Genomic DNA, 12,273 nt, shown 5'->3' with positions numbered 1-12,273 from the left:
GTTTTTGGACAAGGATGTCCCGATGCTCATACAACTTCTGATCACAGCCCTGGTTCAGGGAACCCGGGCTAAATAACACTCTTGCTCCTGCAGTGGATCATGCATCATGGCTTTCTGATGAAAGATATGGTGGTGGGCATTCCCGCAAGCATCTACCCACAGCCAACTGGAGACCGAGCTGGCCCTTCTCTGGCTCAGCTGCACACATCATGAAGCCTTCCTGGTAAAGGAAAGGAGGGGAGAAAAACGTGTTTTCCCACAAATATTACCATCCATCAAGTTCTGCTGAGAAGCTGCCAGTTGGAAGGGGTCCGAGGTTTAATGATAACGTAACACGGCGTGCAGCAAGATTTTCCTTTTGCCCCTTGCCACCCCCGGGCGCGGCGAAGCGATGAGCGGTGATTGCGCTGTCTGCAGCCTGGGTGGTGAATTTCCCATGAGTGTGACATCAGATTCACTCGTGAGGATATTCTGTAGCATATAATTAAAATTTTTGCTTCTAATTTGAAGCAAAAGCTTTTCATATTTTTATATAAACCACTGAAATCAACCACATTAAAAAAAATCACACAAGATAGTGACAACTGATATTAAACAGCTATTCACATATGTCCCAATACCACAAGACTCATACACCCGCTCAGCTCTCCCTGCTGTAAGAAATCCAAATGACTTCAGTGCCTAAAATGAAACATATGAATTAATCACTGCCTTTTCTGTCCTCAATCCACAACGTTATTAATTCAGGCTGAAAATACGTGTGCTCCAGAACTAAGGGTTATCCAGCAAGGGATCGTGTACTTCGTAAGCATTCAGTAATGCAAGGCCGACCTGGAAACGTGAAGTAGCAGGTATTGCTTGGGGACCAACCAGTCGGATGCTTTCCAGTGCTCCAGCAAAACAGGGAAAAATATCCTGCAACCGCTTTAATGCTGAAATTTCGAGCAAACACCTGAAATAGATGCTCAGAGAATGCATTCCATTTATTAATAGCAGTAATTATCCGCTCTTTGATGTGAACTTCCAATAATTAATGGGAAACTTGTCAGTAAAGCTGAGGGCTGAAACTTCCTAAGTGGAAACATCTGTGAAGGTAGCCTGAACACAAGCAAAGCTTACTCTGGTGATTTATCATACACCTGAGGCTTTGGTATGCTCATGCCAATAAGTCCCTGGATGTAAGGGAGGAAAAAAAGTTTTATTTAAAAATCATTTGAAACACAGTAAGGTAACCAAAATCAGTTCTAAAGCATCTGTATTATTTGTCAAAATAATTACTCTATGAAATAGCCAGTGCCGCATGTGGTAACATTTAAACAAAAACACAAAAAACTTTTATACAAAAAATTACTCCTTTAATAAGTGCAGTATTGCGCAGTGGTCTAGAAAGCCATTTAAAAGAGATCAATAGCTTTTTAGCATGACACAATGCATTGCTCCAAATAACGATATGAGAGGATAAGTGCAGATATTAAAGATAAAACTTTTTAAAAAACATCTAGGAATGTGGAAATAAAGAGCACAGCAGCTGTTTTATATGCATTTACACCTATGGAACGTGAAACATTTTGCATTCAGCACAATAAAGGGAGTTATTTCTAAAGTGGAAAAAAAATAATATTGCTTGTGAGATGATGGGGTTTTAATTCACAGGTTTCTGCAAGCAGGAGGGCTCGCGTGCGTTTCCCAGGACAAGCGATCCTGGGGAGTGGGGCCAGGAGCAGAGGGGACGGCTCCCCAAGGGTGAGCCTTGCTCCCCAAACACGTGCAGGGACCAGGGTTTCAGCCCTGAGAGAAGAAAATATCAGCCCATCGCCCCAGGAAATTAAGGCTTTGCCTGAAAGTTACTTCTGTTGCACTTGAGCACTGAAAAGACCTTGAGCGAGTTGCAGCTGTAGGCGATTCAATAAGCTAGGAAGAACCACTTGGGGTAGAGGTGCAGCCTGTAACAAGTTATTACTGGAAATGCGCGTGGTCTGCTAGATGGGCTGCAACAGAGCTGCATCCATCAGAAGAGCACAGGTCAGGGGAAACACAGCCCAATTACTTTCACAACCCAGCCCACCACAAGCAACCCGTGCGATCTCACCTCCTGCCACCTCTTCCCTGCTTCTCCCTGCCTTGCAGGATGGACTTGGCAGGACACAGAGAATTTTTCACTGTTATCTTGGGTTTCTGGAGGTGCAGGGGGTTGCCCACTACAGGGGGCTGCCCTCAAAGCAGGGTATGACAAAACCGTGCTGATGCCCAACGCCCCCAGCAGCACACTCGATGCAGCCATCACCCGAGCCTTGTAGTTCCCAGCAGTTTTATACCCGGTGCTGCCCCGGGGCCCCAGAAGCACACCGACTATTTCGGCTGCTTGTGTGCACAGCCAAAGACAAGAGCGCAGAACCCACGCTTTCATGTACAGCTCAAACAGGAAAAGAAGCTGCTGGCAACCCAGGATTTAGAAGGGAAATAAAACACTCAAGAAAGATATCCGTGTATGGGCTAATTTTCAAACCAGAAAGTGCTGACCCTTAAAGAGTGGCATGTGTCAGGAGTTTTTTAATTTCATTTTACTTTCAACTCACAAAGGAGAAGTTCAAAACGCTGCTCGTAGCCATAAGTTAAAGTTAAAAGGTATTCAATAAAAATGTACACTGATTTCTTCTGGACATAAATCCAAAAGGTAAGATTGTGCAACATCAGTACTTCATATTTAATAATAACAAACAGATGGGAAAATATTATAATAAATTACTATAACTGTCCAAGCTGTGTGCCAGAAAGTCTTGGCCAAATTCCCCTGCTTAACTATCTATATACCATTTTCATTGCACAGATCTCAGAGGACTCCATATTCCCGTAGACTGAAATATACACATCAAGCTACTTTCTTAAAAAAAATAAAAAAATAAAAAAAAATCACTTTCTGAGCCACACCGAAGGGCTGACAGCACTGCAAAATGCGAGCAAGGATTTATACGAGCCGTGCCACACCGCAGCACACAGGCAGCTGCAGGACAGATCACAAGCCCAGCAGCCTATGAGAAACTCCCAGGAACGTGGATTTATCTCTGCTCTGAGGTTTGCTTCGCTCCCGTATCAGGGGGAGCGTTTTAGAGCCCAAATGACACTGCAGATTGAACCTCACCCGCTCCGCAGTATGGACGCAGGCAAGGCAGCGCTTCACACTGACAGCCCTCCAACTGCCTCCCCGAGGGCCCAACAACCGACACAGCTGCACATCCCAGAGCCTTTTAGGACAAAGAGCTCTGCGACGTGCCCACAGATATGCACAAGTGTGGAAATCAACGTGGAGCAACGCTGTGCCGTGCGAGGGCCTCCCCTGGGCCCCGCAGCTGCTCCGTGCCCGGGCACTTCTAAACCTCCTCCCCACGCCACCAGCCAGCAGCCATATCTGCTTTAGGGGATGAATAAGCTGCACGAGCCACAAGAAATCATATTAAGAGGTGAGCCATACAAATGAGAATGTAATGTATTCGCTGGTCAAACAGTGAGGACGAGAAGTGGCGATGTAAAGCTCAGCAAAACGGAAAGCTCCGCGCTGTCCCCTGGGGCACCTCCCCGCGGCCCCCTCCTGCAGCCCCGTGACCCCAGCATCCAGCACAGCTGGGCAGATCCAACTGCGCTGAAACCATTCCAGATTTACACCCAGAGCTTGGCCCTGGTGTTTACCGAAGTTCACAAAAAACCCCGGCAGTGCTGGCCCCGGTGACAGCGCCGAGCCCCAGCCGCCAGCCGCTGCCCGCGCTCCTCCTGCAGCTGCGAGGCCGAGCACAGCCAGCGCTCGGGGGAGCTGATCTCGGCCACGCGCCCCAGCTTGCTGCTCGAAAATAACAGGATTACCTCAGCCAGCAGGAACAAGGACAGGAACTGTTTCCCCATCGGTCTCCAGCCTTCATCCTTCACCTTTCTCCTTGCTCCTTTTTCCCCTCCCGAAGGAGCCAGCCTGACATCTCATCCCCACCCTGCACCCAGACAGCTCGTTGCTGTTTTATTGCACAGCTTGCTTATTTTTCACCCTCTCGCCCCTTTTGGTGGAACACTTTTGCTGTCTCCTTTCACCCCTCCTACCACATTTCTGGGAAACTGCAGGAGGACCCCTTTTCCACCACCCATCACCCCACTCCCAAGCCGGTCCCTGCTGCATGCAAGCGCAGAAAATTGCCCCCTATCTCCTCCCTGATAAACCTCCATAATAAATAGTAAATCAAGACGTAACCTCAAACCTCCACACCTCAGCTACCTGCTCCACTAAAACCCGGAGCTGTTTAGTCCGGTTTTAATGGTGGTTTAATCACCTAATAGCCTGAAAGCACAGGATAGAAGTCCAAATCCCACTGCTAAAATGTTATTTTAGGCACCGTGCCTTAACCAAATAGCAATCACTCGCTCTTCAGTAGCAGCTTTACATAAAGACCTGGAAGCACCTTGGGGAAATCCTTATCCCCATTTTATGTAACGGGAACCAGGAGGTGGAAGATGGGGTTAGTAGAGCCAGCCGAGCGGGTGGCAATGCAACCCCACTGCCAGCCCGTTTCGGCACGCACGCAGGCACCCCCTCCACAAAAGAATACGAAAATACAAGAGGTGCAATAGCAGCTCCGACTGTTCTGAAGCGAGGCACAAGAGCCAAGGCACAGCAGACATTTCAGCGCTGGAAGTTGCCGGGTGGAATTAACTTTGAAATCCTGACACTTATCTCTTTCGACTAACATAAAATATGTACCTTGGCTCACGCTCACTTCCTATATGCGACTGGGAAGAGGATGGCTTCACACTGCGGTTTCACCCAGTTTAGAAACGGAAGACAAGCCCATGAGAAAATTATTTCACTAGACTAAAAATAAATAAATCAAATTAAAAAAAAAAGTTTGAGAGAACATGGCGGATGCAACGAGGAGGTGGTCAGAAGTATCTGGCTAGGTGGCATGCTCCTTAAAGAACAATTAATAACGCAGAATACTTGAGTGCTGGGATGCTATTTAAGAAGACAAGGACACCCCTCTCAGCCCGCTGCTGAAATGCGCTCAAATCAGCAGGAAGCAGATGCCTCAGCTTCTCCTTCTGTGCAAAAATGCCACAAATAAGAGGAAAATGCACAAGATATTTCAACTACCAGTTGCTGCAGTGATTTTATGACAGATTTTTATGACAGTGTGTCTAACACAATGCTTTGGGGATAGTAAAAAAACATTGCACCTCTGAAGCCCAAGCCCAGCTGCAGTGGCTTTAGGATACCACCCAACACAATTCAGCATGCTAAGTCACTTTTTTTTTTTTTTTTTTAATTTAAGGACAAGACACAGAGTTTCAACAGTTTCAAAAATATTGATTCAATTTTTCTGATCCAGGAATCTGTTCGAACCAGCGCATTCCGGTGAATCATTTCCATTTCAAGGAGACAACATTCTTGGACAAAGGAACTTTAACAAGAAATCCTTCGACAGCTCCTTTCATGTGGTCACTTACTTTTGCATCAATTTCTGCAAAGACAGTGAGGAGTGACAGTTTGTTCCCTGCCACGGGGAGATGAAGGGGTCCAGCACTTAAGAGGAAGATCAAACTTGACCTCTGTCTCCCATTCCATTAACCAACGCCAGTACTTCCACCAGTCTTTATGAGTAGAGGGAACACAGAAAATGCAATAAACTTCAAAACAGACTTGTGAAGAAACACACAGGTTTCGACAAGGGACGCTGCCAGCATAAATACATAGCATAGCCTCTAGCCCTCGGTACCATTGAGCAGTCAAACAAATACCCTTAAGATGACTTAAAAGAAAAAAACCCACACTCCTCCTCCCAGCAAGAAAAAGGAGACAAAAGGAGCAGATCAGAGCACACTAGGATGTGTGTCCTGAAACCAGCCCTTTGTTTTATTGGTCAAGTCGCTGGATTAGTGCTTTAGTGCTGTGTTTTAAAGCTTGGCCAAAAAAAAAAAAAAAAAAAAAAAAAAAAAAAAGTTATTACCAGATACAAGCGGGCAGGAATATTAAAGCGTTCTTCCTCCTTCTGAAATGCCATTTCCATTTCAATGCTGTTAACGACGGTCCCTCCACATCTGTGTTTGTGCAGTTGGGCTTTTGCACAGGGACATTCAGGGGATGTTGCAGCTTTGCTGATGAATCTCCAGACAGAGCCTTTTAGAGCCTACAGGCGATTGATAAAGACAAAAGACCTACGCCACTTAATCTGACCCCAAGTACAGTGCATTTCTGCTCAAACAATCCTAATGGAAAACATCCAAAAATCTACGGCATTCCACTCAAGCTTCCAAACTCCAGATCAAATCCAGAATAAAGGATCAAGAATAACCCAACAGAGTTGGCTGCCTTGGAGAGGTTTAGGGCCCACCTCTTGTTGACCCTCCTCACAGGTCCACACACAGCTTTCTTCTGCTGCTCTGAGATACCCAAAGTCCCCAAACCTCAACCTTTTAATTTGCAATTCTCCCATATACCTGGGGAACACCCAGCCAGGACCAAGCCCCGCCAGCCCCAAGAAGAACGTTATTCCAAACCTTTACATTCGGAGCTGTAATCATCCTCTATAAATTACTGCCATAAAACTTTCATGTGGTGTATATCAGGTCAAAGAAAGGGCATTTGAATGGTTAACCAGACACACATAAATCAGGTGCACGTTAGAAATGACAGTGCGATTAATGAAAAAATAAAAACGCCAGCAGTTCCTTGGATGTCCTTCAGTTTATTATTATTATTATTCAGGGGTTATTCTGCACATCAAGGTTTATTTAACTTCAGAAAAAGGGAGAAAAATAAAAATAAAACTTGTTCTGCCCTGCCAATATTGAACTTTTGATCTTGAAGACAACTCTGCCCATCTCTCGTCCTCTTTCCATCAAAAGCCTGGCGATATTGCAACAAATTTAAATAGCCCCTTGCTGAGAAGCGTCAGCCTGCTGAAGCCAACAGGGTCACTGAGCTAAACCATTGTTTTTGCTGGATTCTCCCCAATGTGTCCTCACTACAAACCAGGGAAACTTTACCACCACCTCCCTCCCTCCCACGTTTCAGGTGTGTAACACTGCACGGTGCCCTTTTGGCTTGTGGCACCTTCACAGCAGACCTGACTACTTTCTAACAGGTAAAACCAAGCAGAGGGATTATGCTCGACATGGACATTTGTGACAATCGGCAAATATTGCAGGGCAAACAGGACTGCCATTATCCCAGCTTGGCAGCAGGGAACAGATCAGCTTGCAGCAGCACCCTCAAGATCCTTCAAACACAGTAACGCATAGGCAAGCACTACAGACAAGAAGGTACTGCTCAGAAGCAGAAAAAAGTATTGGTAACTCATAGTAAGGCAAGGACAAAATAAAGCCGACATCCTGTGCAATCACAAAAGCTCTTAAAAAACAAGTCCTATTTCAAAAAGTTGTCGGTTTTGTTTCTTAAAAGCAGAGCAAAAGGAAAAATAATCTTATAGTGAAGTATTTACAAGAACAATTTTTGTGGCTATTGTATGAGGTTAGCCTTGCCAGAATACTTTGCTCCACTTTTGCAGAGGGAGAATTCATGATTTTGTGTGATTGAATTGGAGCAACCGAAAGGGGGAGAAGCAGCAGCTCCTGGCAGTCCCTACAACTGCTGCAACCTCTCGCTAGCCCACAGCCTGAGCAAGGTCAGAGCAGCCCCACCTGCCTGGTTACCTTCCAAAAACCTGTCTGTGCCAGAGGACACGGGTGACAGCACTGCAGATGGCACTCGTGCCCACCCCACACAGCCCCATCCCTCCTCACTGCTCAGTCGGTCCTGGATCCAAGTAGATCCCTCGCTGCAGCGGGGCTGAGCAGGTGGAGGTCTGCTCTGCTCAACCATGCTAACGGATGCTGAACGACGAGGATCTTATCGCTGAGGTCACTGAAGTTCCCACAGGCTTTTCTGAGGGAGCGAGGGAATTAATCATACTCTCCCGGCCACACTCCAACTGAGTAATTACATTCGACCTCCCCAAACGCCCCCAGACAAGTGGCACTGTGTTCAGGTTACCCCGTGTCACACTGAGCACTGCCCATGCTTGGACCATATGAAACCTCGCCCCAAGTGGTGGGAGCTTTTCGGTGTTGGGCAGCGTTTTCCTTGCCTACAGTGAGCTTGGAACAAGCTCGGGATCCTTTAGCAAAGGAAATGCCTTCTTGTTACACAAACAAGTAGCAATCAGTCCATGCTGGAATGTTTGGATGCAAGTCAAATCCTCCTCAAAAATTTCAGCATGATCAGAGCTAGCTTTTGTTCAGATGTACCTCGCTATGTATATCGGTACTTTTAGGATGTTTTTCATCTATATTTTTTAGGAGCTGACCTGACACTTACTCATCCAAGTCTCGTTCTTGTTTTTGCATTGGAAGCAGCAACTGGGAGCATTGCACAAAGTCACAGGTTAATGGGGAGGCTTAACACAAATCCACCGTAAGCTCATGATAACAGATAACAGAGATGCTACTATGAGATAAGGAGAACTACTACTGGCTTTAAAACACACACAAGTGAACTCAGTGCCAGTACTGAGCTGTTCAGGTCTATCTGTGAAGACAGTCGTTCTTCTGTACCTATGGCAATTAAAATGAGTCAAACTGCATCACCTGTCTTCTGCTGATGCCCAGATCTAAAATAAAGACACTCCTATACCTTTCCTTTGGTCAATCTTGTTAGAAGGACAAAAATCTAAGCAGACACTGATACCATTGCAGCAAGTACACTAAATAATTTACACTATAAAGTAAGGGAGAACCACCCTTACACCCCTGAAAGGGAGAATGTGTTTTAGAAGAAAACGCAGGGGTTATAAAGCTTTGCATACAATACCCTTGCTATTTGCACACAGATTTGCAAAAGCAGAAGCCAGGATTATAATTGCAAATTACTACACCTGCTCCAGCCAAGCTGGGCACTGGTGTTGGATCCACGTGAGAGCATCCAAGCGCTACGTGTGAGCCCAGCACTGCCTGAACAGGGGTGTCCCTGTCGCTGCTGCTGGCAGGGACAGAGGCTTGCTGCATCTCCATGCAGACTGCGTCCATTCCTGCAGCCCAGACTGAACAAAATGCCCCGCAGTTTTCTGCAGCTCAAGAGCCATACCTGACATCTGTGTCACTGGACCTCCAAGGCCTCTTTTTGCTGCCACGTCTTTAATTCCTGCAGCTGTCACCCCACAACAGATTTTCAAGCAGACCAAACAGATCCCTAACAAAGATACACACACACACACTTTGCATTTCCACCACACCTTTAATACTGGGGTTTCAAGGGGATGAGGCAGCTCAGCTACCTTACAAAGCGATGCCACCACATCCTACATGGGCACGCTGCCACGCTGCTGGCACGTTCACTGCTGCTCACCAGTGAATTTAGAAAGGTTTCGGGGGGTTATGTTGTTATATGCCAGCTGCAGGAGGGCTAACGGCAACAAATCCATTATATGGTGAGCACATCCCCAGCCCAGTCCAAAGCCAAGGCACGGACTGCCCATCCACATTTTTTGCAATCAGACTGAAGTAGGAGGCAAGTCTCAGCCACACCAGCAGCAGATTACTATCTTAAAGTATGGACAATGTTTTTCCAAACCATGGAGACCAGGATCCAACTTCTCTGCTTTAAAAGTAATACTGGAGAAAGCTTCCTTTAACTTAACCTCAGCAATGCATTAGTGCAGAATCCTTAATCAACAGGAGCCCCACTCTTGCTAGTCACCCAATCCAACCTCATTTTTTCAGAGGAATATCTGTGCCTGCAAAAAGCATTTCTGTTTGTTTCCTTTTTATTAAAGCTAGGACAAAAGTCAGCCACAAGAGCTGTGGAGAAACAATTTGCTTAGGGAAAGGGCTTCCCAGTTTCTGCAAGACCAGCGTTCCCATTCCACCCACTTACATTCCTGTATCAAGAGAAAATAAAATCACATCCGCAGGCCAGTCATTGGTTACACAGGTCGACATCCAGGCAACATGGCAAACCGCTGAGAGAAAATTACTTGCACAGAAAGATTGTGTTTGAAGAAGTTATGCACTCGTTCCAGCACCACCATTTACATCAGTCCTTGTTAAGAAGTATTTTATCCCTTAAAATCATTTGCATAATTGCCGCAATCAAAGGCAGTACTTTACTGTAATAACTTTAATGGCAGATTTTTCCTTAAACATTCTTTTTAAAAGGTGCCTCCCAAGGTTGGTGCATCCATATGCCAGTAAAAATAAAGACAGGAGGTGACACTCAGGAAGCGCATGGTGTGGAGAGGGACCGTGCTTTTTGTTTTGTGCTTAATAATAACTGATGGAAAAATAGGAAGCTTGTCAAGCTTCGTTCAGTATATACAGCAGTGACTCCCAGGGCACTGGGGCTGTACCAGGAACACAAGGACAGCCAGTTCAGCAGACACAGCAGCAAAACCTTAAATACAGATCACAAATTGTGCAGAGTTTCATGCTGTCAGCTCAGTAGCTGCTGACATCCACAAACAGGCAAGATACGGTATGAAAAATACCTAAAAAAGAACTGGAAGCCTCTTCTCCAAAGATCTTGTGGCTTTCGAGGGAGATGTTGCCTTTAGCCTGGATGAGCAGGGCAGGGGCAAGGATGCTGGAGGAGCAGCAAGAAGGTGACGGCTGCTCGGCACTTCAGGCCGTGGGACTTCCAGAGCAGCTTCTGGAGGAGTTGTTTCAGCTGAAGCTGGAGCTCTGGCCTGCTTCTCTGAGCTGCACGGGCACATTAGCACAGGAACACTAAGATAAGGGCTACAGGGCTTCAGCAGCATTGCAAAATGTATATTTAAACTTGGCAGGAACCACAGGCCCAGGCTTAAAAACAGAATGCAGACTTGGAGCAAACATGCTGGGATCCAAGGGGTGGCTGGAGGCAGAAACCAGCCGGGATTCCCACCCTCATGCTCTAAGTGCTGTCCTGAGGCCGTGCCCTCCCCTTCCCCAGCTCTGCTTTAACCCCAGGGCTCCACCAACACCTCCAGCTTGGTGCTGAGATGCTCCTCGTGGGAAGGGACCAAGGGCCAGAGTCCCAGGAACACCACGGCCATGTCCGAGCAGGGGCACACACCTCACCCGGCCAGCGGAGGGCTGCGGGGGGCACTTCTGCTTAATTAGGGTTCGCAAACGAGAGGGGCCTGGATGAAGGCACGCTGCCCTTTAATGCAGCTCTAATTACATTAAACCAAAATGCTTTCGCGAACATGGAGAAAGGCTGGGGAGAGAATCAGACAAGCTATAAATTAAAGCAGAGGATATGAATACCATGCAGGCTGCAGTGTTAGGGTTAACGTGGGTCTGGAAACAGTTTAGTGAAAACCTGGTGTGGCTAGGGGCCAGCTCCAAGTTTAGTTGCTTTGGGCTAATCGTTTCCTTCAGGCAGGCTACTCTAGCACACTAATAGGTTTTAATAAAAACTTCCAATTGGGCCAGTAAACCCCTCATTAAGCTGTTTTTAAAGCATGAATTTAAGAGCGGCGAGGGTAAAAGGTCACGAGGAGTATTTAATTCACAACGGCTGGCAAAAGGTGCTGTTGTGATTGAAAACACCAGAGTTCAAGTGTCCAGGGCCACATAAACATCCGACTCTGTCACTAGACCTGGTTAAGTGACAGCTTGAAAAATAGATTTAATAAGACAGAGAGAAAAGTTTCCCACTCTTACACGAGAAATAGGAACAGCAGATCACGATAATAGCCAGGAACAGGAACAGTCGCTAAGCCAGCCCCGTCCCTCCCATCGCAGCCGGGGGGCAGGACGAATAAATAGCACCGAGGGCCATGTGGGTGCCCAGCCCCACAGCGATCCCCAGGGGCTCACCAGCCTCGTGCTGCAAGGAGAACAAAGTTCTCCAGGAGTAACAGGGACCAAGGCATCCTCCACATCCTCCTGCCCGTTCCTCTCCTATGTGCTGACCACAACGAGTGCTGCCATGTGCTAGTGCACGCGAACAAAGCCTCTCCTGGTGAATTCCCTCGCTCTAACACCTCTGAGATCTCAAACCCACCAACAGACACCGCAGATGGGTCTGCAGGAATGAATGGCTTGGTTGCAGGCTCAGTACAGCCCAGACCCGTCCCCATCCCAGCACGCCTTTAAACCATGCTTCAGACCTGAAGTTTGGCCTTGGTCTTTCCAACTCGCTCTCATTTTATCCTGCACCCCCTGCGCTGCTCGCTAACATAGTGCAACTAACAGGAAAACTTCACCCCTTCCTCGGGAACACGTTCCCACAAAGGAGAAACATCTCCATCTTGTACTGCA

General features: G+C 46.9%; 2 protein-coding genes across 2 annotated transcripts in view; both read right to left on the bottom strand.

Moving 5' to 3' along the window:
• Nucleotides 1-3,937, bottom strand: part of LOC309884089 (lipase maturation factor 1-like) — a 154,890-nt gene extending 150,953 nt beyond the window's left edge. The window contains exon 1 of the mRNA XM_082772777.1: nucleotides 3,856-3,937. The gene's annotated coding sequence lies outside the window, so the exon portion shown is untranslated. The remainder of the gene's footprint in view (nucleotides 1-3,855) is intronic.
• Nucleotides 3,691-12,273, bottom strand: part of LOC309884020 (lipase maturation factor 1-like) — a gene marked incomplete at both ends in the record, with an annotated part of 36,112 nt that continues 27,529 nt past the window's right edge. The window contains one exon of the mRNA XM_082772630.1: nucleotides 3,691-3,832. Coding sequence (XP_082628756.1) covers nucleotides 3,691-3,832 — 142 coding nt within the window. The remainder of the gene's footprint in view (nucleotides 3,833-12,273) is intronic.

This window comes from Aythya marila (genome assembly GCF_965140915.1).
Source record: "Aythya marila genome assembly, chromosome: 15".
Lineage (NCBI taxonomy): Eukaryota > Metazoa > Chordata > Aves > Anseriformes > Anatidae > Aythya > Aythya marila.
Note: the sequence above shows the minus strand (reverse complement) of the source record. Positions and strands in the feature narration are given on the sequence as shown.